The 27314-nt window shown below is 44.9% G+C and overlaps 1 protein-coding gene across 1 annotated transcript in view; it reads right to left on the reverse strand.

Annotated features, from left to right (window-relative positions):
• Window positions 1-27314, reverse strand: part of LOC149370514 (MAM and LDL-receptor class A domain-containing protein 2-like) — a 187835-nt gene that overhangs the window by 136336 nt on the left and 24185 nt on the right. Inside the window, exons 3-10 of the mRNA XM_089577899.1 lie at window positions 25383-25639; window positions 18291-18381; window positions 14735-14875; window positions 12853-13020; window positions 10385-10485; window positions 9507-9600; window positions 7003-7164; window positions 1101-1246 (exon numbers count right to left, since the gene is read on the reverse strand). Coding sequence (XP_089434025.1) covers window positions 1101-1246; window positions 7003-7164; window positions 9507-9600; window positions 10385-10485; window positions 12853-13020; window positions 14735-14875; window positions 18291-18381; window positions 25383-25639 — 1160 coding nt within the window. The remainder of the gene's footprint in view (window positions 1-1100; window positions 1247-7002; window positions 7165-9506; window positions 9601-10384; window positions 10486-12852; window positions 13021-14734; window positions 14876-18290; window positions 18382-25382; window positions 25640-27314) is intronic.

Consider the following 27314-nt stretch of genomic DNA (forward strand, 5'->3'; position numbering starts at 1 on the left):
GTACAATAAACGTATAAACAGGTTAATTTCATGCACAGCATGCCTACTTGACCATTTTACTCTCATCGACCAAATCCTAAGAGAGTCGTAATTACTGAAAAACTATCAGGGAATGAATTTTCGCGCTTTAACGAAAAAACCTAATTTTTCATCGCGGATCACGAGTGCAGATAAAAAGCAAATACGAGTATTTCAGAGCCGGTTTTCGCCAATATCGCGTGGGCCATAAACAGTGCACCTCTGACAGCTCCCTCACTTAAGCCTCGATTGCAGAGTCGCATGCAATGCAGTGAGGAGTAGATCCAATGCATCAAGCACGTTCATGCAGCGATGAAACGTCACTCGAAATAAGTTTTGGGTGTTAGCTGAGTGCCACATCAGTGTCTGTAGCTGAAGCAAGTCCTTGTGCGCTTGCAGAAGCAGTGTCTCGAAGGATTGTCTTTAATATAATTTGGTCTAGATTCAGTAAAAGCACCTGGAGCCGTCTTCTAACTGCTAAGGGGCACCTGTGCAGCTACATATGACCCCCACAAGTTACTTGAGTGTTGGGAAAACAGCTTGATCTGCACTTTCTTGCACGACCAGTGCTAAACTCATCAGCAGAATTGCTGTGCAGCCTAAGAAGACAATGTACACTGACGCAGTATGCTGATGACCACCACTGTCCAAGATTTCTTTAGTGCACTCAGTGTTTCTTAAACCTAATACTGCTAACAGCCGTCACATTTACCTCTGCAATGTTGTAAGCCGAAAGGCAAATATGCAGAACCCATTGCTGGAGTGAGGTGATGGAAAGGCTAACCCATGTGATGTGTTTCGTAATAGTGCTGATCTCTTCTGCCGTAAGTGTTTTTTAGACTATTTTATACCTTAACACGACTCACTGAAAGCGATTCCTGCGTCAGCATAACTAATTAGTTGATTGGTAACTACATATTGCGTCCGAAATAAAAGACGCTTTGGGGCGTCAGCTCCTGCAACGAGTTCAACGTTTTTCCTCCTCCTTGTTCGGAAGGCTTGCCAAAAAACTAATTTTCCAGAGCGTAGTCAGCCTCATATTACTCGAAGACAGATGTGTGAAAATTTCGCTGTAGTTTTACCTCCAGTTTAGTATCCTTCTCGCCGGAAATGATGTACCAGAATTCTGCGCACTGCGTTATCTTGATGTTATTGAGAAGGAGATCCCCGATGAGTTCTGCCCGTTCACCTGTCTTCCGCTGGTAGTTGCTGAAAAAAAGGTAGGATCCTGAAAAAAATATTAAAAAACTAATATTAGAGACGATATTATGATTTCGCATTTTAAGCAATTGTGTAAGCCTACTCCTTAGCGGCACGTTATCACTTGACAACCTTAGTCCGCTTCACGCCAGGACCAAAATGCCGCTGTTTCAGTTGGCTTGAGTGGTACGGCATTTACGTTCGAAGATACCTTTAAGATGAATGGCTCTGTCAGCAGCCCCGTCGAAAGCAGGATGCATTTTGTTCCTGCTTAAAAGGTAGAGCGCTGACTACGTTCACCATAAAACCAAATTAAAAGTTGTTTCAGTCAGTCTGAAGGTGCTGTCTAGTGAGAAGGCAGCGTCATTCTCCTAGCCTAGCGGTTTGGACTTCAACAACCTCGAAACACATCGTGCATTATTCCTTGCTAGCAACCCTTATGAAGGCCAAAAAAATGGCTGAGGCTTAGCTAAGGTTAAGCCTTGTCAGATGCGAAGCATATTGATGGCTAGGCTTGGTAATACATGGCTTTCCTTGGTTGAATACTTGGTCATTTTAATACAACCACTAGAAGCCTTCGTCGTGGGGGAAGACAACGGCATGGCTAAAGCGGAACGCCGACTAACCCCGAGACGCGCGTTGGGTGAGCGCCTGGATTGCCACGGAAGCCGCGTCCGCCTGCCCGGTGGAGCGAGCGTTTCACCTACACCGAGTGTGAACGCGCGTTCTAAATGCGCGGGAATGCCGCTCGAGGACATTCCGGCGTCTGTGCGATGGCATCGTTCTCACTCTCCCAGCGCGTGACGGCGATCTGTTGTGACGTCATCGTGTCACGTGGTTGGTCGCGTACAGCTCCGAGCGACGGCGCGAGGTGGGGGACCTGTTTCTCATCTCTCATGACGTCATCGTGTCACGTGGTGTGACGTCATCGTGTCACGTGGTTGGTCGCGTACAGCTCCGAGCGACGGCGCCAGGTGGTGGACCTGCTTCTCTTCTGTCATGACGTCATCGTGTCACGTGGTGTGACGTCATCGTGTCACGTGGTTGGACGCGTACAGCCACGGTTACGGCGTGGGGCATAGCTCTAGCAATATGCTTCGCATAAAAGTAGAGGACGAATTTTACGCCGCGATTACGTACAAGATTTGACGCTGAACTTAATTCCACTCCCCGGGTAATCATTCCACCCTAGACACGGCATGGTTACACACAACTCTATGTTTGCTTGCAGCAGACACGAGTGCTTAAGGCAGAGGGCGGTGTTGGATGTGGAAGTTCATATGTGTAATTTTGTTACATAAGCTTTGAAGCAAGGGTGTCGAACCCGAACCCAACCTGAACCCGAAACCGGAACCAAATTCACATTTCTGTCCGGACCCGGAGCTGAACCAAACCCAAATTTTTTTCTCCATATTTGAACTGAACATGAAACGGAAGTATTAAAAGGAACCGTTCCGAACCGGTTCGGGACTCTGTTCAGCCCCAATTTTTCTTTTTTTTTTGCAACATGGCATACTTTATTTTTTTCAGACAAAATGACATGTGCCAGCGCGTAGGTTTACCTACCGAAAGCTGCCTGCGTTAGGCAGTGCGAAAATGGCATCCAGTTTAAGCGACAAGAAAACTGACTGAAGGAAGTCCGGTGTCAAGGCAGAAAGCTAACTGGTGCTTATGCAATGTGCTTTCGGTAAATTTAAAGCATTTTTCTACGCCAGATTGATGTGAAGTGTTGGGATTAACAGAATCCCCCTTTCACATGCTTGCGTACAGCTGTAATCGAATTGTTCGCGCTGCTCTAACTCGTTAATAACCGCGTAAGAATCGCTTCCCTTTCCTTGGGTTCTCTACTATAAATATGTGAAACATGGCCGCAACGACCCAAGCGCTTTGTGCAACATTTACTTTCGGGGGGATTCCTTGCTTCGACCGCATATATTGAAGACTCCACGAAGGCTTAGTGGTTTTGGTGCTCGGCTGCTGATGCCAAGGCCGTGGGTTCGATAGCGGTGGCGAGGCTGCATTTCGATGGCAGCGAAATGCAAAAACGCGCGTTTGCTGTGTGATGTCAGCCCACTTTGAGGAACCCCAGCGAGTGTACGTTAATGTGAAATCCTCTACTACAGCGTTCCTGATAGCCTCCGCGACGCGTTTACACGTCAAACCCCAGATATTAACACTGCTATCACAAAATAAAGGAAGTATAGATTGATGTTTCTTCTTTCAAGAATCCGAACAATCTATGCTTCAGGTGAAGGAACTAAGCAAGAAAATGCTGGCATATAGCAGCGGTAGAGGTAATTGGGATAAATAAATAACGATTACAGAAAGATTCAAATGCGGAAATCCATGCGCTCGCTTATATGCGATAATGATTACGCCAAGAAAGATGCTACTCCAGTGAAAAGTGAGTGCGATGAAATGATTTTGTGTTATGCCGATGTGTGGAAATTGTTCTGCTTCTATAAAAAAAAACAAATGCCAATCGCTAGCGGTCAGCTTCGTCACGATGTTCTCGAATTGCTGTGTCTTGAATTTTCTGAGGGGCGGATTATATCTGCCTCTCACTGCCGCTCATGAGGGTAGCCAGCAGTCATCGAAACCATGCCGCTTAGGGTCTCTATTAAAAATAACAATTTGTGGTGCTCATCTATGGAAGCTTAATAGGGTAATCATTTTTAAAGTTAATTGATTAGCACATCCGCCGGTGGAATCAGAACACACGACCGCCGAATTTCGCGTCGCGTGCTCTACCAACCGAGCTAGGGCGACGGTTGTCCAATCTTCTATTTTTTGGCGGCACTAATGTCTAGTGCAACGGAACCTTGTGAGTGCCCACCAGCGACATCGTCACCCATAGCGGCGGACATAGTGCGTCTTTTACCGCGAGTGCCACGCAGGAACGTGATCGAACGGTGAGGGCGGAATCTGTGCGAGGACCCTCTTATGCTGCCTATGGCATCAAGGCTGCCAGAATCGGGTCCCTCCTTAGCGAGTGAGCAAACAGGAGAACGGAAAAAGAGTTGTAGTTATGACATACATGACAGAAGCCAAGTCCCAGAAACCAAGGAGCCCCGCCGTGGTGGCTCAGTGGTTTCGGCACTCGGCTGCTGACCCGAAAGACGCGGGTTCGATCCCTGCTGCGGCGGCTGAATTTCGATGAAGGCAAAATTTTGGAGGCCCGTGTACTGTGCGATGTCAGTGCACGTTAGAGAACCCCAGGTGGTCGAAATGTCCGGATCCCTTCGCTACGGCGTCCCTGATAGCCTGAGTCGCTTTGGGACGTTAAACTGAAAAGATAAAGAAACCAAGGAGCACAGAGGATGTATTTTTAGCAATAAGTTGTGGTGTTAATCAAAGAGAGCTTTATAGGGTAATTACTTTAATAAAGATAGCTAATTAGAAAGAAGGAAAAAGAACCACATGTCGCCGGTGGGATCCGAGTCCACGACCTCCGAATTCCGCATCCGATGGTCTACCAACGGAGCTGCGACGACGGCTGCCCAATCTTCCAATATCGGGGCTACTTATGCATAGTGTAATCGAACTTTGAGAGTGTTCACCAGCGCCACCTTCGTCCATAGCGGGGGAAGTAGTACGTCCTTTACCCTGAATGCCACTCAGGAACGTGATCGAACGGTGAGGGCGGAAACTGTGCGAGAACCCTTACTTCGGGTTGTTTGTGCCTGATATGAAGGCTTAGGCTTGCCGGCGCTCTTTGGCGACGGCATACGAGGAGCATTCAAAGCAATCTGCATCGGCTGCAGGAGGATGGCGGGTGGAGGTGAAGGTGGGGTGAAGATAAATTTTTGAGCGCCGTTCTTAGTCACCCGTTCCTGCGTTCCTCGTCGAAGTCAGCGTAACTTGTTGTCCGATACCACAGCGAATTAAACCGTAAGGTCCGCGTACAAAGTCTAAAAAAGGTGTTTGTGGCCTAGTGAATCTACATCCGATGAACTCGCTTTAATACATCGGCGTCAAGAAAGGATAGGTAAGGCTACAGGTATGTGGCTAGAGCAAGTAATGAGCGATCAGAACCTGTGTCAGCCGCCTCCTGGAGAGGTACGTCGTACAGGTATCCCAGGAAAAGCGAAGATTGATCAAATTGAACATATCAGCAAAACATTATCTCAAAACTATGTACAGAAAAGACAGCTGAGCTGGGTCATCTATTAAGCACAGCTGCCAGGGAGCAATGGTTTGCGGCTTTCAAAAATGAAAATCCTGAAACAAATTTGTGGGAAAAAAGTGTACTACAGATTCACTACACTCTGCCTAAGTAGGAAGAAATTCTGTCCACGCCTAGGCTCCATTTGACAGCGCCCCAGAAAATTTAACAGTTATATGTAGCGCATTTACGTTCTTCCTCGCCCAATGAAGCACTGGCAACATTGTCACAACGCGACGTCGCAAACGCAAAGGTGTCGCAGATTTGTGTCCGTAGAGACATGAAGTGTTCCCAAAAAGTCCAATCCTGATTTTTTTTATCATATTATTTTTATTGTAGCAGTAGATGCGAGGACACAACATAGGCCTAAATCTTAATTTTGCACTATTCTAGCGAAAATCCACGATTAGCTACGTTTTTAATAAACTGAGCTGATATAGGTGGTCGAGGTACACAATTACAGTTACAAAGGCGATGTAGAAGAGATGATTTAAACAAAATATGTTTGGTAGACTCTTGAAAGTTGTGCTACAGCTGTGTCAGGGTGGGGTGGGGGGAGGGAGGACTGAGAAGTCGATTTTGCAGTGACGGAAAGATGTCTTGTCTGTGTATACCTACAGATACAGAACAGCTTCCTCTCATAGTGGGCGCATGCGCTGGCGCTGACGACACCTGCTTAATTACTTTGCAGTATAGCAGGGCACTATATCTGCGCAAAAGAAATTCCCGACTAACAAGAGCTTCAGGAATGACCTATTACTCGCGTGACGGGGTCTCCGAAACTCCTGAAGTTGAAGGGTTTTGCAGATGCAAAATCTATCACATTTTCCTCATTAGATGGATTGTGATGCACACTAATTAGGAGTTCATTAGATTTCGTGGCTCTTGCCGTAAATTTATATCTTTTTGCGACAGACAGTAAATTAAAGTGAGTAAAGGCAAAATATCTCGCATAAATTTTGCAGTTCTTATTTTATATACCGATATCACACAGAAAACTGAAATGCACATTAAGGTTGATTAAAAACCATCTACGTTCAGAATTTTTCAAGGTCTGGCTCCATTTCAACCGGTTCGATGCGATCCAAACCTATTGGAACCGGAACGGAACGTCGCTCCGGAGCCGAACCCCGAACTGAACCCGAAAGACGTGAACCTGAAATCGAATTCAACCCGTAAAAATTCCAGTTCGACACCCTGCTTGAAGCAACCCTAGTGCCTCCTGCTGTGGTTGGTGTAAACTAAGTGGCTGTGGGGCCAACGGTTGCGATTTTCAGGCACTGAATAATAGTTATAACTGCCGCTCTCCATTAATTCCCATATTCATTGCTCAAACAAATGAGTGTTCTGTAACTGATGAACTGCTCGCAAATGGCACACATCTAAGAGAAAATCTATCCACGTGCCTTTTATTTTTTTTTATCCCACACCGAAGCGCAAAGCCACCACCCAAGCAGTACTGATAATCGGCCAATACTGGAAATGGATGGTTTCACTCTGTTCCTTTGTAGGACCACCGTTTGCCAGTACGTTTCCAATATTGGGCTGATTAACTACGCTGCTTGGGCAGCCACAACTGTGTACCTGCTCTTCGAGCTGGGAAATTATAGCATACTTGCCTGTTGTAGTGTCATTCTCGAATGTGTGGTCTTTGTGAGGCCTCAGCAGAGTAGTCTTCATAGTTCCTCCACCCAGCTGCCAGCCAGGCTTGTTGCCCAATGGATCGTTGTTTCTCCAAGAGCACCAGCCGTCTTCAAAGTTGCACATATTGTCTTGTGGAGCTGTCGGACAAGAGCACCGACATGAGAGGAATAATGCAAGTGGCTGTGTCTTGCAGGCCAATTCGGATCATGATCTCAGAGCATAGCTTGTGGACACTAAGCGACGTCATGAAGCCAAAATCAGATAAACAGCTTCTGCATACAACCGTTGCACAAGCCTCGAGGCTTATTTGGGGGAAAGAGTGCACCTACTGGATTATTTATTTCACCCTTTAAGTGAACATGTAGTCAACTACTTTTTCTATCGTGCCAGTTTGTAAGTGTGCGTCCTGAAGCAGTGTAATCAGGAGGTTATCAACGTCGCCATGTTTGGAGCAGACACGCCAGAAATGAAGGTAGGATTGCACGGGAGCCGGTACTGTGCAGAAACGGTGTTTAAAGTGTTTTCTGTTAATTTAGGCAGATAATTGCTCGAGCATTGTGACGACGCTTAACCCACCGCTTCCCGTGGCAGAGCCCTAGAAGGTTATTCAGTTATAAACGTTTTGTGGTAGTGATGTACGCAATCCAGTTTCTCCATAATTTTCACCCTCAATATTTCTTACAGATGCACTGGCCCTCTTGCTACCGCCTGTAAGGCTATCACGATTCGCCTAATTACCTGTGTCTTCCCACCAAAATACGCACTAGCGAAGAAAGAAATGTATCGTTTTGATTTTATTTAAAAATCGATAGGACAAAAAACTTTAGCTAAATTTGAGCAAAATGAAATCTAGAATTGAATGAAGCCTCGGAGAAGTGATAATTGAAACCGTTTCAGACACGTTCAGCGGTGCATGCGATTATGAAGCGTTATTACCACTTCATGTGAATAGGATTTGAAACCCTCAATGAAAGTCCTTTTTTCCAGGGGTTTGAAGTATTGTACTCATCTTTGTAAAACATATTTTTCCAATACTGTCTAACAAACGTCGCAATATTAAGCCCTCTTTATTTCATTACATTTATCGCATACGAAATCAGAGCTCATGCCATCTTTGTTCTACTTCACTTAATTGAGGGGGTCTGGACGTAGTGAATCTCAGGTACCCACATCACTGCAGCGGAACAGATGCTGTACTCGACTTCTCGTTCTCTTCGCCGGCATTCATACGGAACATTTATACCGGTCGCACTTGTGAAAAGCTCCCTTGTATTGTTGCGTTTCGCGCAAAGTGTAGACCATTCGTGTTTGCTGCAGCGTGCAAGCCCATACAGGCGAAGTACTTTATTTCAAGCTTACTGGACCGAGCTATAACGTATTCCCCCTGCCGAAGCTATCGTTCACACAAGTTGCTTCACCGAAGATTAACTAGAAACTTTAAAAATAGTATGTGTGATCTCTAGGCATGGTGTCTGAGATACTTAATACCGGGGTTCGTTGGCATCAGTAGACAGATTAATCATGCGAACTAAATGCGAGGCAATTATGTGCTAATAGTTAACTGTACAAGTGGCTCATGGTTCTAAATAAATATCTGTGGCTCGCGACCACCTCGATATTTAGAGTTTCATAAAAACGCATTTACCTTCAACGTTGTAGCTCAACTATGTAATTGCCGCCTTCGCGCTCGCATTTGAAACGTTTCGCGCCTCGGCACGCGCACTTACGCGCCCAGCAGTTAGCATCCCTTCTTCACGGGACCTTCTTTCAAATGTGACCTCCGGTCACACTTGCAGCCGGGAACAGCGGAGAGCCCTGAGGACCACGAGGAAAGATCTATGTTACGTGTCATACGTGTCACGAAGTACGTCTATTGGTGGGCGCTGCTGCTGGTTGGCCCAGGACACGCGATGTTTCGAACGCGCCCACGAAGATGAAATTCGTTGAGCAACAATGCTGGAGGTAGTCGCGTGCTTTGAAGTCCAAGAATTGATATGGATATATTATTAACGACCAGCTACACACCTCGAGCTGCAACTAGGCGCCTAACTGTAATATATTGTTAGCTATTAGAAATCAGTGAACAAACTAACTAGTTAACAGCATTCACCTATGTCTACCAACGCTCGTATAATAACGGCGCACAAGCCATCTTTTTTTATGATTGTATGAAAAAAAACTTTTTAATCTTTTGGTTGTCCTTTGCTATAAAGCTTCGTATGCCAGTTCTAGGACAAAGATACAGTATGTCGCCAAGACGCATCATGTCGAACAGGCCAGCGTTTTCTCGGAAGCCTGTAAATAAATGAAGCTGCTGTGAGGAGGGCTGCACGAGTTACTCGCCGCTTGAATGCTTACCACCATTTTCGTATCAATTCCTCCCCACTAGCCATGTGCATTATTGTACAATAAATCGAGATAATAGCCACCCGATCGAATGCTCAACTGACCGAGCCAGTTATATCTCGAAGAAACTTACCTCTGTCACCTTTGCAGTCATCAAGACGAATGCCATCAATTGCGCAGTAAGGTGGGTTAAACGGGTTGGCCCTTAAGTTGCACTGGAACTCGATCTGGATAGTGACATTTGTTTTCGTTAGAATGATGTGTATTTAAGCGGTGCATCTCAGGCTTTGAATGTCGGCAATAACAAAAGATAGCAAGACGCAAATATTCGCATTCATTTCAAGACGCAACACACTTTGTCCCCACTCCATTTATATGTCACCATCAAGGATTAGCGCACAGAAGTACAGAGAATCACTGCATGCCCTTTGTTTTGAAACAGAAATATAGCGAGTTTTACGTGTAGAATGGTCTGCAGTTGGAAACTCTAAACGACGTAAAGGATATGCTTCTCTACCGTGATGTGTTTTTTCGTGGCACTTCTCAGATGTTGCTGGTCGGCAGCGACAACAGGTAGGGCAATTTCAAATAGCATAACGTTCGTTCAAGGTAAAACATTTTCTGGGCCCCGTCCTCTTTATAGCCTAATGACGCAAGAAGAGAAAACCTGCGGGTTGTAGACGCATTGACACCGCTTTTCTTGCTGCCAGCAAACAGCGTGCTTAATTGGAGGAAATAATTTATTTCGTTATAGAATTCTAAGGCGGTATTTCTGCATCCTATTAAGGAGAGGGGCAAAGGTAGCTCGAGCATAAAGTCAAAGTTCCAATGAAAGAAATTAGTGAACAAACGAAATGCTCTTCGATTTTGATTGTATACATTGAATTCAATCCAATGAAGATTTTCAAAAACCTGAAACAGTATCATAAAATGGTACTTAGCTTTCCCCTCATCAAGGTAACATGAACACGCTTTCGCATTGTGGCTGTGCTCACAGGGATATGATCTCACCCAGAAATTGCCATCCACCTTGAACGCAATGTCCACCGGAGTCCATGGACCTCGGATTAGCTCCTTTGCAGTTCTCACCCAGGCCATGAAATTTCTAGAGCCTTTTATGGAAAAAAATAACAGTAGCACATCGTAGGCTCCTGAGGAAAAGAGAATTCTAAATAGATGGGAAGAGAATCCGCTGTACCACCCAGTTCGGGTTACAAAGGCAGTGGATATGCACTTTATGGTTGACTTGTTTTTTTTTATGTCAAATAACTTCTCTTTAATTTTAGTTACCACTACAGCGCTGTGAAAATCATGCGTGTCGCATGAAGACGAACCTCCCAGTAACTCGTCCGCGGCATTAAATGCAAGGTAATAATTAACCATACGCGAAGCTGCTTCGCGCAAACTTCGAATCACGGCAGCCCACCGGATCACCTCCGACGCGGGCGACCGCTTTCCAGAAACTATAGCAACCGATCACGACAGTGGATCCAGCGCGAGCTCATCGCGCCATGGATGGCGCCGCATGTACGCGCGGTTTGCCATCACTGCCAGCGATGGTCTTCCGCCAGTGTAAGACACAATTGCAGTTGGATGTGTCTGCAGTGCGGAGCTCAAGCTGCAGTGTTCCCGTTAGTAAAAGCAAAGCAGTTGATAATGGCGGTCGCCGCTTCTCTGCCTTTTACGAGTAGTTTCTTTCTAGGGCACCCGCCACAACCCATGTGGAACAATTAAGTGCGGCGGCTCCAAGGATGATAATGACGATGATGATGATAGATTTTATTTGCGCAAGTGCAGCTTTGGTCAAAGAGCACCAAGGCACGAGATGTTCTTGTTGTACAGGGTGGGATAAAAGAGCAATTTAACAAGCACTTCCCCTATGAGAAGCCGGGTACCATGCCATAAGGAAGCTTGTATCTATTGTAGTACCAGTGAGTACCCGGCGGCAAAGGAAATCGAACCCCGGCCACACGCATGCGAAACGCATGCTTACATGTCTAAGACACCGCAGCGCTTATTCGCTTCGAGGAAACAGCGGCCGAACAGCCCCGATGTGATGCCAGCCAGCGCACGTCGGAGGCCAATGATGGCTCATCACTTTTCCTTCTTGCTGAGCGGCCACAAATGCGCCAAAAGGAGTAGCGAATGCTGACGAGCGAATAACTCGGCTGCCCGCGAAATGCTGATCATGTTGATTTGGGCTTCCTTTATTTCTAACTTTGGTTCAATTAGAAAAATTCTTCTTACCCAGCGGTTTATAACCTTAGACTCTGCAGCTGTTTCTGCGAACTTGGCCGCGCACATTTTAGCAAGCTGCCGAGGGGCAAGGGTCTAAAATTGTTTTTCTTTCAACTGCGAACTGCGCTACTGCAAAAAAAAAGTGGCAGAAAATTATCGCTTCAAGCATTGTGGTACTATCTCTTTAAAAAAGCAATCGCAATAATGACCTTGTGCTATGAGCAGCCGCCTCGTATGCGGCTGCGGTACAGTAGGTACCAAAGTGAGGGTACCTACTGTTGTTTCAGTGCGAACAAGCTTTCGCCTGGCGTGCTGCTCAGATTCGCCGGGGCGAAATACTCAGAAAATGGGTGTTTAGCCCGCATTGAGCAGACTAAAGCACCTCGTGCAAAGATGCTCTTCAGCCAATGCTGACTTTGCTCCTTTGAAATCTAATCATCATCATCATCATCTTACAGTTAAACAGTATTAGCCGGCTAATTTCGGAGCATTGAGCGCGGCTAAAGCAGTACGGGAGGATCTCTGCTGCTCGTAAAAACTTAAGGTGTCGCACACACAGAAAAAAAGAAGCAAGGTACTAACGCAGAGAGCCATTCGCAAGTGGTTGTAATGCAAAATACTGCCGCAAAACTACACGAAGCCGCACACTCTGACTTTAGGTACGAAAAAAATATTGCCGATGGCTTCCTAACTTGAGAAACGGCCTAGTGCCAAGAGGCGTTTTAGGCCGCCCTTTGCGCTCTCGGAGTATTAAGGAACCGAGGAGGACACTGAACGCACAAGCATCCTGCCTATACTATGTGCCCTGTCTTGTGATTCGCTACCGCTTTCGTTGATGGGACATGCATTGCAAACAATTGACGCGCCCCTGATGTTTTTTTTTTGTTATTGAATTTATGTTCTCATTCCACTAATCAAGATACGGATTACCTATGCGTGAACCAATACACTAGAGTTGTTTAGATGTCTCACCCGCTCACTATAGCAGCGGGGGGGGGGGGACAATGGCAACCAGGATGCCTCCGTCAAACATCATAAATGCGTAGATAAGTGGGAGGCAGTTCATGCAAAATGGTCGATGCAATTAAGGCTTTCTGATGGTCCTATAGCGAATGCTTATTCATTTTGTTTCGAGACCATAACACTTATGTTAGGGAGAAATGGTTCCCAGGTTTCTTTGCACATGGAGCAACAAATTTTTAAATCACTAAGGCCACTGAAGCGAAGTTTGAGACACGCACCTCTCACGGCCACAGCCATTGAATTCACTCCCTGGAATGCCATCATAGCACGTGGAACAGCGTAGTGAAATCGCAGGCATTGAACACCTTTTCTGCCGGGCAGGACTGGCGATGTCAAGACAGCCGACATGGAGGGATTGCTTACCGCCCTAAAGTGCACAAAGCCACCTGCGAGGAAATTTAGCACGCCACATATAAGAGACCTATAGCGTCTCGATCCTGTCAACATGCGCTGTATCGCGGAGAATCTCACTGCATATGTCACCTGATGGAACCTAAAGCGCGAAAAACAAACTGGAGAACCTTGCAACAGGAGTTTACCATTTTATTGCGTCTTCTGGGCATTCAAGAGCTATTTTGTTTCGTTTGAGAATTTGTGATATCTTTGATTCTTGATAAGTGTCATGTACTCCATCATGACGAGAGCATGAACCTTTACAACGGTAACAATACGCTACTGCAGATAATATATAGCAGACTCTCGATTAAGTGCTTAAGCGGGTAATCAGTAATGTTTAAAAATAATGAGACTGTATATTGCACAGGTAGCGGAAACGAACCACATAAAATGAGCTGCTAAAAAGATTCGGCCTAAAAACACTTGTAAATGCATGCAAAAGGCGGAATCACAGAAGAATCAACCAAAATTAAGCTCTGGATCTGCTCTACAGAACTTACAAAAATACGAACACCAGGTTCTCAAGGTGAGCAAAAATGGACATACATGTAAATAAATTGGAATCTTATATAAAATAAGTGACATGGTCAGACCGCTTTATCAGGCTTCCATTTGTGACATCCCGAAATGTAATGGCGCTGAAATATAAGTTTTGTCTACACAAAGTAAAATATTTTCTATGGCTAAAAAAGGCGTGCGGATGGATGGAGGGATAGGAGCGCCCCCTTTGGAACGGGGTGGTGGCAATTGCCACCATGCTCAGCTTTTCTTTCTGGCTTTGAAGGCCCTCTAGAGAAGGGTTCGGGAACTAAAATCTTCAGGTGTTACAAGCAAGCACATCCTAACAATAGGAATTCATGACCACTCCCTGGAGTATCTTTTAAGCTTTAAGTAGCAAATTACTGGGATTACAAACACTGTTCATTGTCGGAATGTGCGAGTGAGGCACAGGGAAAAACAATATAGCTTCAAAGCTTTATCTCTAGCGAGAAACTCTCGAAAATACGGCGCCGTGCATGACAAACGAAGTGATAAACGTTAGTATATAAACTACACAACGGCACTGCGAGAGGTAGTCTTTGCTGTAAGATTAAATGAAAGTGTGGCAGTGCATCGACCAAGCAAATAATGCCATGGAATAAAGAGGGAGGGAAAGAATGTGCTGTTGACAATGGCAACAAAAACTCGTCAGCGAAATCATTGTGAGGAGGCGACCGTTTGAACCTAAACTCAAAGTTGCGGCTAAACACAACAGCCCGGGCGGCTGGAACTAGTACCTGGCGCGTGCACCCAGCTGGAAATTATCAAGTACGCTCTTCCTGCTCGCCAGTTTCACCCTGACGTTGCGAAGACAGCACGTGACATTAATGTCGTTTTGTGAGGCAGTACTGGTACGCAGCTCGTCTACGCCGTAGCGGTTTTGCCCATTTCGGGCTCAAAATTTCTTGGCAGCAGCGCGAACAAGAATTGCATTTTTGAGAATCTAGAAACTGATAATATTACTGACGCTGAGCCAAAAACCTCTAAATGATTCAAGAGCCTAACTGTAGCGTATGAAACGCTAACTATTCGATATTAGTTAACCGACCCACCCGTTCGCGTGCCTTTGCTATATACTGATGCACAACTCAGAAAGTCTTATTAAAAAAGTTACTAACATTTGAAAGTGCAACAACGTGTATGTATGCCGGAGAAGGTACATACCCTGTCTTGTGCTTGTAGTGTAGTCAGGCGAAAGAAACTTCTGTCTTCTTCTATCTTCAAGCAGCCATTTCTGTGTCCCACTTCCGAGGTTGTAGCCGCAGGTGTCGCCCCAGTCGAAGTCGCAAGAGCCATTCTTAGGCTCTGGTAAAAAAAAAAAAACAGAATGCAGGGAGCAGTGCTTTGCCCGTTGTGCCAAACCTTCACTGTAAGCAGTTAACATAACATAAACTGTAAGAAAAACTAAACTTGGCTGGTCACTACTTTTTGACGCGCTCGATGCTTTGTTGGCCGCATGGAAGTGAGACTGGTGCCTATTCGTAGGGCTAGTAAAACTTTGCTATTCATTTTTAGTGTTTAATTGTGCATTATCATGTGTGCCCACGAGGAAGTTTTATTTTTGTAGGATGTACAAACTGCTCGATGAGTGCCACTGGTTATGTGCGTTAACGTAACGAAAGCTTTGAACGGCATTCCACTAATTAAACCTACTCAGGCCATTTGTTTTTAACTCGGCAGCGTTAAAAACAAACTCGTTCGCAGAAAACCCGGCGTCGTCGTCGGCGTCGTCAGCATTGTCGGCGTCCTAGGCAGTGCGCAAAAAATCCGCTAAAAACTCTAGATAAGCAACGTAGAAGGCAGGATACCACGTATGTTACCTCATTGTGGCCTCATCACAACCTGCCCACTAGATTGTGATGAGGCCACAAGGTCAGGTAACATACGTGGCATCCTGAACCTACCCACTGCATTGTGACCAAACTGCGCTCTGTGGCAGGTGACTGTTAAATTAATGACTGATCGCGGGAGGTTGCTGGGGATGTTCAACGTGTATCGCGCAAGTGCCACTAGTGGCAGCAGCTACTATCGCAGGGCAGTGGCACATCGCTAACCGCGGCACCACTGCGCCAGGAGTAGCATGATGACAACCAGTGGTCTATGAATGTTAAATAATCAATGATCATTTCTGCATATACAAGCATTACCCATTATGCTATCGCTTCATACCCTTAAGGCGGAGCCTGAGTTCCCCTAGAATTTTCGTTTCTTAGTCGAGAAGGTAACAATTTAATGCAGAACAGTACGGTTTTACTATATCAGTGCATATGGGGGAACATTTTCAGCTCTGCAGCGTCAGGTGAACTCCAGTTACATTATTATTAGCGCTTTTAGGCACGCCTGCCCAGGCGCTGAAAATCACAGAGGGGCTGTCGTTGCAAGATGATCCAAATGGTAGCAAGGCAGCGTATATTACTTGCATGGCGCGGAAAGAATGTGTTGATACCGCATATATTATGAATTGTGAAGCCACTATTTTAAGTGCATTTCTTTCCTCACGAGGCTTTAGAATGACAGCTTTGGAGGTTTCTTGTGACGCTTTGCAATTTTGGATGAAAACGGTTTCTTATCTCCAGTCGACTAAAATGTATTTCATCTTCGTTCACCACTTTTCTAGGTAATGAAAATGTAACTAATGTGGGTTTTGTCTGAGGTGCGTTTTTACAACCGTCCTGAACACTCGCATGAGTTATGCCTTACTTTGAATTTCTCAAAAAGCGATATGAAGCCCAGCAGGACTCGAGAAATATCAAAAGCTCTCAAAAGAGAGCATTGTTCGAGCTCTCTAAACGCATGTGTGGATGTCTGCCCACTTAGAGTTTAAAGCAGTTAGGCTTATGGCGACTTATTAAAAAAATAGTGCGTAAGTTAGGAGTGTAGCACAGCTAGTGGTTTCAAGAGGAATGAATGAACACATATGCTTGAGTCTACGTAAGCCTTGACAGCGATGACGCACGTTCCGATAAACCTCGCGGTCGTTGTTTAACATAGTTGCCGTACCGGACCACCCTTACCGAATAAAAATCAGTAATTTCAGAGGGCTCTCCATTTTCTTAGAGTAAAGGTACCGAGCCTTCTAAGCCAAGCATGTGTTACATGCTCATTATGCGACGTTATTATCATTAAGCTAGCGAAAACCGTGCTGAGTTGTCAACGTATCTGCTGTATTTTGTTTATATGTTTGAGTACTGAGGAACGCCTGATTCGAAAACACGGCATATTCAAGAACAGGGTTCCAATCTGTGTTGGTTTATGAACAACATATTGAAATTTCGTAGCGAAAGATCTCTATCATGGTTTCATGCTACATTCAAACTGATGAACTGAAACTAAAAAGTCGAGCTTTGGTCGCACAATGTAACCTAAGTTCTTTACGATAGGTTGTAAAATAGCGCCCATATCCACCCCTAAACACGAACACATGCACGGACGCACTCTATATGAGGTTTTGAAGAGCCTCTTGGAGGGGCACAGTGCCGTAGTTCATACTGGATAAATCGCTTAGCCTGCCGACCGACTTACCTCCGCTGAACTTAGCAGCATGACAAAGAAGGGACTTGGGATATATGTGTGGCTGTGGAAGTTCGAAGCAACTTAATGCAATAATCTCCCCAATAACTCTGAATTAGCATCCCCATGTACCAAATTACGTCCAACGAAAAAGTCCCCTTGAAGGAAGCCAACAGTCACTGAAACCAAGGAATGCATAGGCGAATGGTTGCTTTTGCGATTTTGTAACTTTTTAGTTACAGTGTTAACCAACGGGAAATTAACATAATAGTTATTTTATTGCTCAAAGATAACTGGTAAGAAATCCGACGAGAAAACAACATCGTCCCGCCGGTGGGATACGAATGCATCACTTCCGAACTTCGCGTACGTATCTCTACCAACTGAGTTACTGCGGTGGCTGTCCAGTCTTCTTAATCTGTGGGTATCTATGTTGTGTGTAACCAAAACCTGACAGTCTTCGAAAGCGCCACCATCGTTCATAGCGGCGGACGTAGTGCGTCCAGTATTATCGCGCGCAAGATCACTGTAGTGTACAGTACGCGAAATTCGGAGGTCGTGGTCTCAAGTGCCACCGGCTCCATGTGGTTAATTTTTTTCTGCTTTGTAAGCAATTTCCTTTCAGCCGTTAAAAACTTACAGTATTAATTTCCGTCGATGTACACCATAAAATTAAAAAAAAAAACATTTCTTTATGCGTTTCTTGGTTTCAATGACTGTCGGCTTCCTTCGCACGTATGTCATTCTGAGCAATTCATATTTTATAACCTGGTGCGCTCAAAAAGACTTCTGCCGTTCAAAATAATAGGTTCACTGCTGCACCAGTCGAGCTCTACGTCTATATAACACAGTTCGTTATTCACAACTTTGAACACTTAGTTTAATCGTCACTTGATTGAGCGCCAACATTCTGAAGAAGTAAGTATTACCCGGAGCTTAAGCTTTTATTTACTTTGCTTGCAAACGAACCTTGTGCTAAAAGATGCACTAGGAGCACGGCTGCAAATACAGCGTGGTAGAATGCGAAGTTCTTGCAATAATGAATTTGGAGTTCAGGATGAGGCTTTCAGAGCTACAAATCCGATTTATGAATCAAGCCAGTAGGAAGGATGGTAAGGAAATGAATAACACATCACGTAAGTTATCGGCACTAAGTGTTAATTAGTGAGTTTCGTCATGTCAGTAGCCAGTACAATGTCGGCAGTCTTACCAGGTGGGCATTCCCCGCTTTCCAATGTCAGATCATCCAAGGCGAAGACGGCTTTTTCGGGGCTGTCATTCGTATAATAACGAATTCGAATCTGCAAACATGTGTAAAAGTAGCTGAAGTTAGGAAAGAGTGATTATGTTCTCCCTGAACAAAAATATTACCCTTCAGCTTATCGAAGAAAGGGTGCAAAGGAATGCCGCCGCTCAGAAAAGATTGATGCTCCCTATCTTCGATGCTATAAATGCAACGTCTTCAGTCGGTCCTTGTCAGGTCCCGATTCTTGTTTGCAAAATTTAACACCGCGAATATGCACGTGAAAGATGAGAACTTACAGTGCAGGGCTTAAGAATAACTCCAAGCACCTAATCTTCTTTGAAGTGCTATGCACACATTACACAGGTGTAATTGCAGTTCGCTTTCATAGAAATTCAGTTGCCCAAGCCGATATTACACCTGGCGATCTTGGGCTGAGCTTAAGAACTTTATAGCCGCTCTATCATAGCGGCAGGTGTTCGTCGGTGATGGGTACCTGAACAATTCGCGCTTCTCCCGTCAACGTCATCGGTATATCTAGCACTAACGCATCACTGTTCAAGGTGCAGTGACCTTCTCTACAATTCATTTTTCTTGTTAAAATTGATCGGAAAAAGGGTTTTCGTGCCTCATGGCACCAAATAACAGAGCCTCACAAAATAATGGAGCGCCAAGTATTCATCACCGCGCTGCGAAGCTCACTTTGCCTAAAACAACTAGCTGCATGGCTTGAAGAATATCCAAAAGTGTCAATAAAAGTGACGCGCACTGTAGCCACTATTTAAATTAAGTATGTGCAATAATTACTTTAACGCACGCTAACATCGCAAAATACACGGGCCTCTATAATTTCACCTCCGTCGAAATTCGACCTGCACGGCCCGGATTGAACCCACGTCTTTAACGTCAGCAGCCGAGCGCCATAATCACTGAGCCACGGTGGCGGCAGAATAAAGGTGAGGGATGATAAAAACCAGCTAAACACCTTGTATTGGGTAACTTTTGTAACTTTTATCGAGAAACACCTGGTTTCAATGAGATCGGTTCTTCGCCATTTGAAATAGCCATGCCAATTTTCATAGTTTAGAAAACGTGAATACTCTCGGTGCTATGGCTCAACAAATTTTGGTAATTGTATGCTCGATTCGAAAATCGCACACCGGTGGTGCGCTCAAGGCGACGCCCACTTGTGTACGTAATTCCATGGCACACGTGCCACGTGACTTTGTCCCTCACACGCTACGGTGGCCTCCACTGCTCGTTGATCGAACCGAGGCGTCAGAGGAGGTCATGTGGCACGTGCGTCATGAAGTGACGCGAACAAGCGGGCGTGCCTTGTGCGCACCACCGGCGCCAGCGACTCTTGGACCACCTCGTGAAAACGCTAAAATGTGTTTACTCATAGCACATAGGCTTCTCGGTTAATAAAAATTCTAAAAACTGAATTGGCTATTACTAATGCCTTGCAAGAAATCTTCGTTGAAAACTTGGTTTCTTTCTGTAATAGTTAAAAGAGTTGACTATTGGAAGTTTGTTAGTCAGGTCACCAGTTACAATGATTCACAGTTTTTTCCGAAGTCCGCCGGCATCAGCATGACTACGGCACAAAATCCATCTGTTTACCTCAAAAAGGTTGTTGATTTTAATAAGTAACTTTTTTTCACGGAAACCATGGATTTCAACATCATTTGGACTGTAATGCATAAAGAAAGCGAAATAATACGCGGATGTGCATTCCTTATGCAAGACGTATGCTTTTCCCTCAGCTAATACTGCATCTATAAGACAAAAACAACATTGTGAGGAGACTGAGTAGAGTGTCGAATGCTGTCGCTTTTCTCTTGGCACATGGTGAGATGCCTTCAACGAGCAACAAGGGGATGAGTTCATGGCCGTTATGGTCTGCCACTGCTCTTCTGACATGAAATGCACCTAATTTTTACGCGGAGGGGTGCCTCAGTCAGTCACATTATAAATACATGTGCTTACTTTAGGAAAAGCCAGATTTAAGAAATAAACCGAGGCAGAATAAGGCAGAGCTTGAACGTTGTTGACCACTGGATGTAGTTAATTAGGATACTTTTGCATTTAGTTAAACTCACCAAACAAAAACTCAACCGATTCGGTAGTGCGCTTACGACGAAGTGTTTGGTTGCCAAATTGTACAGCGTACGCAAAAACATCTAATTCATCAGTTTTTATTTCGATACGTGTTATAGATGGGTATGTTAGCGCTGAAAAGAGTGGGCGTGCAATATAAGAAAATCCCGCACGACAATGAACTTGCGCTCCGTGATAGCAGCGCTCTCAGAAGCGCAATTTTTCAAAGTAGCCCCGTTGGATGATGCCTCGAATGTTGCGGGGAGAAAAGAAAAGTAGGGGCTAGCAGGAAAATTAAAAATAACATTTATGACCGGAAGCGTTCAGTGCGGATAAGAGCGGGCGTTCTAGTTCCTGGTGAAAATGTAGTAGTGGTATAAGTTATCGGTCGGCCGTTTCTTCTGGCGGTTCGGCGAAAAATCGACACTTTCAGAAGCAGAGCACGACGTCGGAATGCGCAGACCCCACAAGCGAGGCGCCAGACGCTTAACGATCTCTGGCGAGTGTGACCCAACTTAGTGTTCGGGACTACTTATAGACATCGAAAATTCGAGCAACCGGTGTTTGTTTTTCGCACTGAACTTGGTAAGGTCAAAGGTGCTGCTTTTAGTTTTGCTGCCGAGCGCTCACTTCATTGTTTCCGCCCCGTATAATCACTGCCCCGTCATATAACGGAGGTAGTCTCAAAGCGGTGAAGAGGAATAAATGCTTACGCAAAAATCACATGTGTGTGTTCAGTCGAAGAGGAGAAAGTAATTAGCAATATAGATAAGATAAAAGAAGTAGCCGATCAGTTCTGCAGAAATACATACTGTAGACTATCTAATCGAAACATAAATGAGATGGGCTTGATCACACAGCATTGGGACATCCCGCAAATAACAAAAGAGGAATTAAAGAAAGACTTAGGAGCTACGCAGAGGAGTAACGCAGCTGGTGAAGGTCAGATAACAGCAACTCTGTTGAAGGACGGAGGGGAGATCGAGCCAGAAAAACTAGCCACCCTGTACACGCAACACCTCATTACTTCAAGCATGCCTGAAGCTTCGAAGAACGCTGGCATCATCTTAATCCACAAGAAAGGAGACGTCGAGGACTTGAAAAATAACAGACCGATCAGCTTACTGTCCGTTGCTTCTAAGTTATTTACTAAAGTATTCCTTAATAGAGTCAGTACAAACTTAAACTTTATCAAATCACATGATCAGGCAGGCTTTCGTAAAGGAAACTCTACAATAGACCATATTCACTATCAACCAGGTGATAGAGAAATGCGTAGAGCATAGTGAACCGGTGTTACAGCCTTTATAGATTACGAGAAGGCTTCTGACTGAGTGGCAACATCAGCAGCCATGCAGGGATTGCGGAATCAGGGTGCTAAGAGCCTTGTGTAGAAATGCTCGAAGATATCTGTGGCGGGTGCACAGCTGCCCTAATGCTTCCTAAATTCAGCAATAAAATTTCGATGAAAAAGGCTGTCAGGGAAGAAGATACACTACCTCGCCAATGCTATTCGCCGCCTGTGTACAGGAGGTACTCAATGGCCTGGATTAGGGACAGCTATAGGGGTAAGATTTAATGAAGAAAACCATCGTAATCTGGAATGAAGACACTCCCTAACCAAGTCACTCAGTAGATTGACGGCAAAGCATGATCTATGAGTGAGAAAGAGAGAGCAGAACGTTGGGTCAGAAAATTGATATGCAAAATAAAAGAAACCAGTAATTAACACTCCAGGAACAGAACAGCAGTTTACAATTGATAGCAAGGTGCTGGAAGTGAAATGAAGACGCCTATGCAGGGCAGGTACCTAGATCACTGGAATGAAATAACTAGAAGAATAAGAACGGGGTGGAGCGTATTTGGCAGTTTCTGTCAGAACATGAGTGGCTATTTAAGAATATCCCAGAAGAGAAAAGTAATTAATAGCTACATTTTACCCGTATTTAGCTAAGGGGCATAAACTTGAATTATAACGAAAAAGGTTCATTGTTAAGGACAACGCAGCGAGCTATGGAAAGGAGAATGATAGGTGTAACGTCAAGAGACAGGAAGAGGGCAGAGTGGGTCAGGGATCTAACATCAGTTAATGACATCCTAGTGCAAATCAAGAGGAAGAAACGGGCTTGGGCAGGGCATGTAATGCGAAGGCAAGATAACCGCTGGTCCTCAAGGGCAACAGAGTTCATTCCAAGAAAAGATAAGCGTAGCAGGAGGCGGGAGAAAGGTGGGCGGATGAGATCAATAAGTTTGCTTGGATACGGTGGCCGCAGCCGGCACAGGACAAGGTTAATTGGAGAGACATGCGAGAGGCCTTTGCCCTACAGAGGAAGGAGTCAGGCTCAAGGTAATTACGATATTCGGAGGGCCATCGAGAATTTTGATCTTGACTGAGCCGCTCGCTTCGCGCGATAGCGCGTGGTGACGTTGAATATTTTTCCTTGTTCGCGAGCTCTCTTTTAAACGCTGGAAACATCGCATTCTTGTCGTGCAAAAAAAAAATAAAACGTAATAAATTAGACGTTTTTGTTGCGCTCTATAATTTGGCACACCCAAATTGTCACCGGCAACACAATACCTGAAAATTTCTATTTCAATTTCTTTAATTTTTTTTTGAACAACATCAGAAAGGCTCTGAGTAACTACACACATGATCAACATTATCGCTTATACAACCTCCTTCTACCTTTCTGCTATATATGTTTAGTCTTTGGTTATAGTTAGTTGGAACAGACGGGGCATCCGAGCAAACGTCGACACAGGAGCTGAGAAAATATTGTACAGGCTGCTGTGATTATGTTAAACATCATCATTGGGTTTGGTTTACAGCACACAAGGACATATTTTAACGCGACACCGTTAAGGGCCCCGTGTCGCAGAAAAGCCGGTGTCGTCGTCGGTGCCGGCGACGTTGGCCGCGAGCGAACATTCCCAGAAGCCTACTACTTTCCCTCTATTCATGGCACGCATGTAGCGCCATCCGACGGCGCCCACTAAAACCTTCTCCTCGCAATGTACGCCACTGCCCCAAAAGATAGCGCACGACGGAAGCGCCTCCCGCTCGTCTCGTTCGGGCGCAGTGGGGCCGTGCGGGGACGCAGGAATCACGCGGGGAGCGGCGAACAACGCAGCGCACATCAAAGGCGCGTTCGCCACGAAGCTTACGGCTTGCTGCCCGTTTGTTCGGCGCGGAAGCTGTGCTGGGTGCTCGTGGCATCGGGTTTGTTGAGAGGTCTCGTAGAGACTTCGAGTGGTTTGTCCAACGGGCTAAACACAGCGCCGAACGGGCGATGGCGTTCCGCAGGCTCCCTGGCAGGCTGCGACACGCTGCCGCGTTTTACTCTTCAAGGCGAAGCTTAAGCATACTCCAACATTTTTTGCTTCACTGTCTTCCCATTGACTGGTGAGGAATAATAGCCATCTTTTTACTGCAGCAGCTAGATAGACAACTAGCAAGTGGAAGTTTGTACGGTTTGAAATGGGACCTTCCACGGTCTATTTGTAAAGTGACACCTTTATGCGGCGCTTCTTTTATGACGCTCTGAAGAGTATGCGCAGCCATCTAGCGCAGCACTAAATTTCTGCCACTGGCGCGCACTGGCGCGCATTTGTCGCTACTGTAGTTGCCTGAATTTAAGATGCGTCCACATCTATTACATATTAAAGAATTCTGGAGAAAAGCATGTTTCAACGCAAAAGGGATTATAGAAGAAATGCTTCATATGTTATAAGATTTCACTATATCAGTAAATATATCCGATAATCTTCCAAGAGCAGCCTTGTGTTTTTTTCTAATTAACGTTCTTGCTATAGTAAAAAATGTTCATCATTGCTTTTCTGTAGCAGTGTTAACTCCTTCATTCGAGCGATGGAAAAACTTTAAAAGAAATTTTTGGTACTGATGAGAAGAATGGACCATTACCGTAAGTTGTTCCATAATAGTAAGTATACTTTACAATATTTCAATTTTGAACATGTTTGTCCAAAAGTGTTGGACTTAGGCGCGTGGCCACAAGCGGGATGCTAAATGCCATGCTTTCGCCGCGAACGATTAGGATTTAATGTCTTATAATTTGTTGTATTTAATATTATGAATAATTGCTTTCATCTCACAAACAAGAACTGGGACTCCTGCTTTGTTTTAAATGCAGCAAAGGACGGAGACGACAACTTCACAACTTCATGGGTTTTCTGAATTTTTTGGAGATTTACCCCAAAGCACGAAACACAATTTGCTCAAGCCTATGCTGATTTAGCTTGCTTATTTCTGCCAAGAGTGCCCCCGTGTTTAAAAAGAATCGGGTCATTACAAAAATATTTCATTTTTTAATAGGATGAACTTAAGTACGTATGCAACCGAGTGTGTTTTAGTTGGTGCTTGCATTTCTTTGTGCCGCATTAATCTACTTCAGTGCAGTAGACGCCACTGTTCTCAAGTTTTCGATCATGTCGAACCGCAGTACACTTAAAGCCTATACAGAAAATATCCTTGTCCGCTTTGTTGGGCTATCCGCTTCATCTATTCTGGTTATTCATAGTACACTAGTGTGTCTGCTTTATAATCTAGAGCTAACTTACCCGGCCTTGAAACGAGACGAAAAATTTCTAGATTGTGCCTGTTTCATATGTTTTATCATTTATCTTTAGGAGAATCAGTCATATCACCTGCTTATCGCCTCTCAAGCCGTATTAATCGCCATAAGGCCGTCTACGCCCCACAGCAAGAACTACCGCTCATTCTCGATCTTTTGTTGTCACGTCATCCAGGGACTGGAATGATCCACCACAGGACGCTGTGCATCACATCAACGCCGTCCATTTTAACAATGCTATCAAGACCATTGTTGTTTAACTGTCATGCCCATCCCTCATGTAATGCCCCATACCAGGGGCCTTTGAAGTATCAAATAAATAAATAAATAAATAGAACTTGAGCAGAGATTCAGTACGGCCACGAACCTCGACAGCGCCTGAACGTTTCTCCGAGTAGCGTGCTCGCTGCCAACGGCCGGCCAACTCCTGTCTGGTCTCGTAGAAGTCTTGTGGCATGAAGTTGGACGAATGATCCGCTGTGAAGGTGGCACGGGAGCTTTGTGTGCCCGATAGATGGTACCAAGCCGTGAAGCATAGCGGTCCTCTTGCCAGGCGATAAAGGTCGGCATACCGGAGCCGGATCGTGGAATTCCTCTGCATTGCGTAGGCGCTGGACCCCTTGTCTATATATCAGAGTGCGAAAGTAAACAAAGTAGGTTAAATTTTGACAGCATGGTTTTTGCATACTTCCATGCATCATCACTTTTCCATCACCTCTGGTACCCTCAACAATACCTACATACCACTTCACTGGTTATAGAGTAAGGACCGCCCCGACATACTTGTAGCCCACTACATCGCAGACGCCGCATTGTACATTTGGCTTGTTGCGACACTTGCACGAAGACCGCAACTGAAAATTTTTTTTTCCTTTTTTTCAGCACAATAGACTATACAAGGCGCTACGCTTTTTCAGTCCACCACAGAGTGCGTGTACTTTGTGCCCGTAATCTAAACAAGGGAATTTTACTATTCGACACCGTGCACATGTCTGTAAATGTACAGCCTAATTTCTGAGTTTGCCCACTGCGAGAATAAATTTCAACAAACGGAAACGGCAACGGATACGTCAGGAAACGGAAACGCTTGCGCGAGAAAGTAGTGGTACCAAAGAAATGAATTATGCCAGCAATTGTACTGCTCGTAGACAAGCCACCGTGAATATAATGTTATTTTTATCGATATAAAAGTCACAAACTACAATGCCTAAGGCAATATTACTCAGAGGTTGTCAGTATTCTTAGGACTCCGAGCGACAAAATGAGTCTCCACGGTTGCAATCCTGCTTGAATGTAAGGTTACTTTGGTGCATTTCACGGGCTGGTTAGGCTGTCCACAAAGCTTGGCAGGCCTTTATATATTGCATTATTCTTGTGTCACTATCCCTTGGAGTCTAATTGTGTCATATTCGGTAGACCTCGAATTAAAGAAATTCACCTTCATGCCATGTCATGATCAGAGACCACAACGCGGTATTGGTAAGGTTCTCAGTGCGTCTTTTTTTCTCGTGTACACAAACAGGCGCTAAATGCAGGCTTAAAGTTCATGAAGGCGTAGCAAAAGCGGCGCCTAAGTATTCCTATAACAATATATAGCTATTTTTACTTACTTCTACACTGAAAAGTTACCTGCTCTAACAAATATGCAGTCCTCTTTAACTGCTCGATCGATTGATTGAATACCTTTATTTGAAAGACAAAAGTATCCATCAAAGAGCAGGGTTGTGTCCCTAGTCCAGGACTCCACTTTCTCTTGCAACCTTCTCGATCACTTCGATCAGCTTACGATGTTTGTTGAGGCCAAAACTCGCCAGCAGGGACTCCTACTAATCTCTAGAAGTGCATATGCGTATTCTTAGCTACTTCTTGTCCTCACATCCCACGTAATGTGCTCTAGTGAGGGATGCGGGTCTTCGTACCAGGGAAAGTCCTCCCTATACCTAGCCGTATAGTTGCGATTATACAACAGTAGGTTGGGATAAACCATTTGAATTTTTCGCCTGTCCAGGGATAGCTCTTTGTCTAGGTCCTTTTGTGCAGGGGCATGGCAGAGACTAAGAGCATGATGATTTCCCATGCTGTCAGCGAAGGAGATGACTCCCGATGTTGGAGGTAGCATAGGTTTTGCGTGGTGTGCGTAAGCTCGAGGAAGCGTTTTTGTTGTTTCCTTGTTTCCGTGTAATTTTCATGCCGAGCATCGAATAAATGTTTAGCGTACTGGAATTTAGATTTGCTACTTTCGTCAGAATTCTTAGGGCGTTCATGTCGATCCTAGCGTTCATCTAGTCCCTGGAGGCTT

This window comes from Amblyomma mixtum, chromosome 1 (assembly GCF_055824585.1).
Source record: "Amblyomma mixtum isolate Tamu chromosome 1, ASM5582458v1, whole genome shotgun sequence".
Classification (NCBI taxonomy): domain Eukaryota; kingdom Metazoa; phylum Arthropoda; class Arachnida; order Ixodida; family Ixodidae; genus Amblyomma; species Amblyomma mixtum.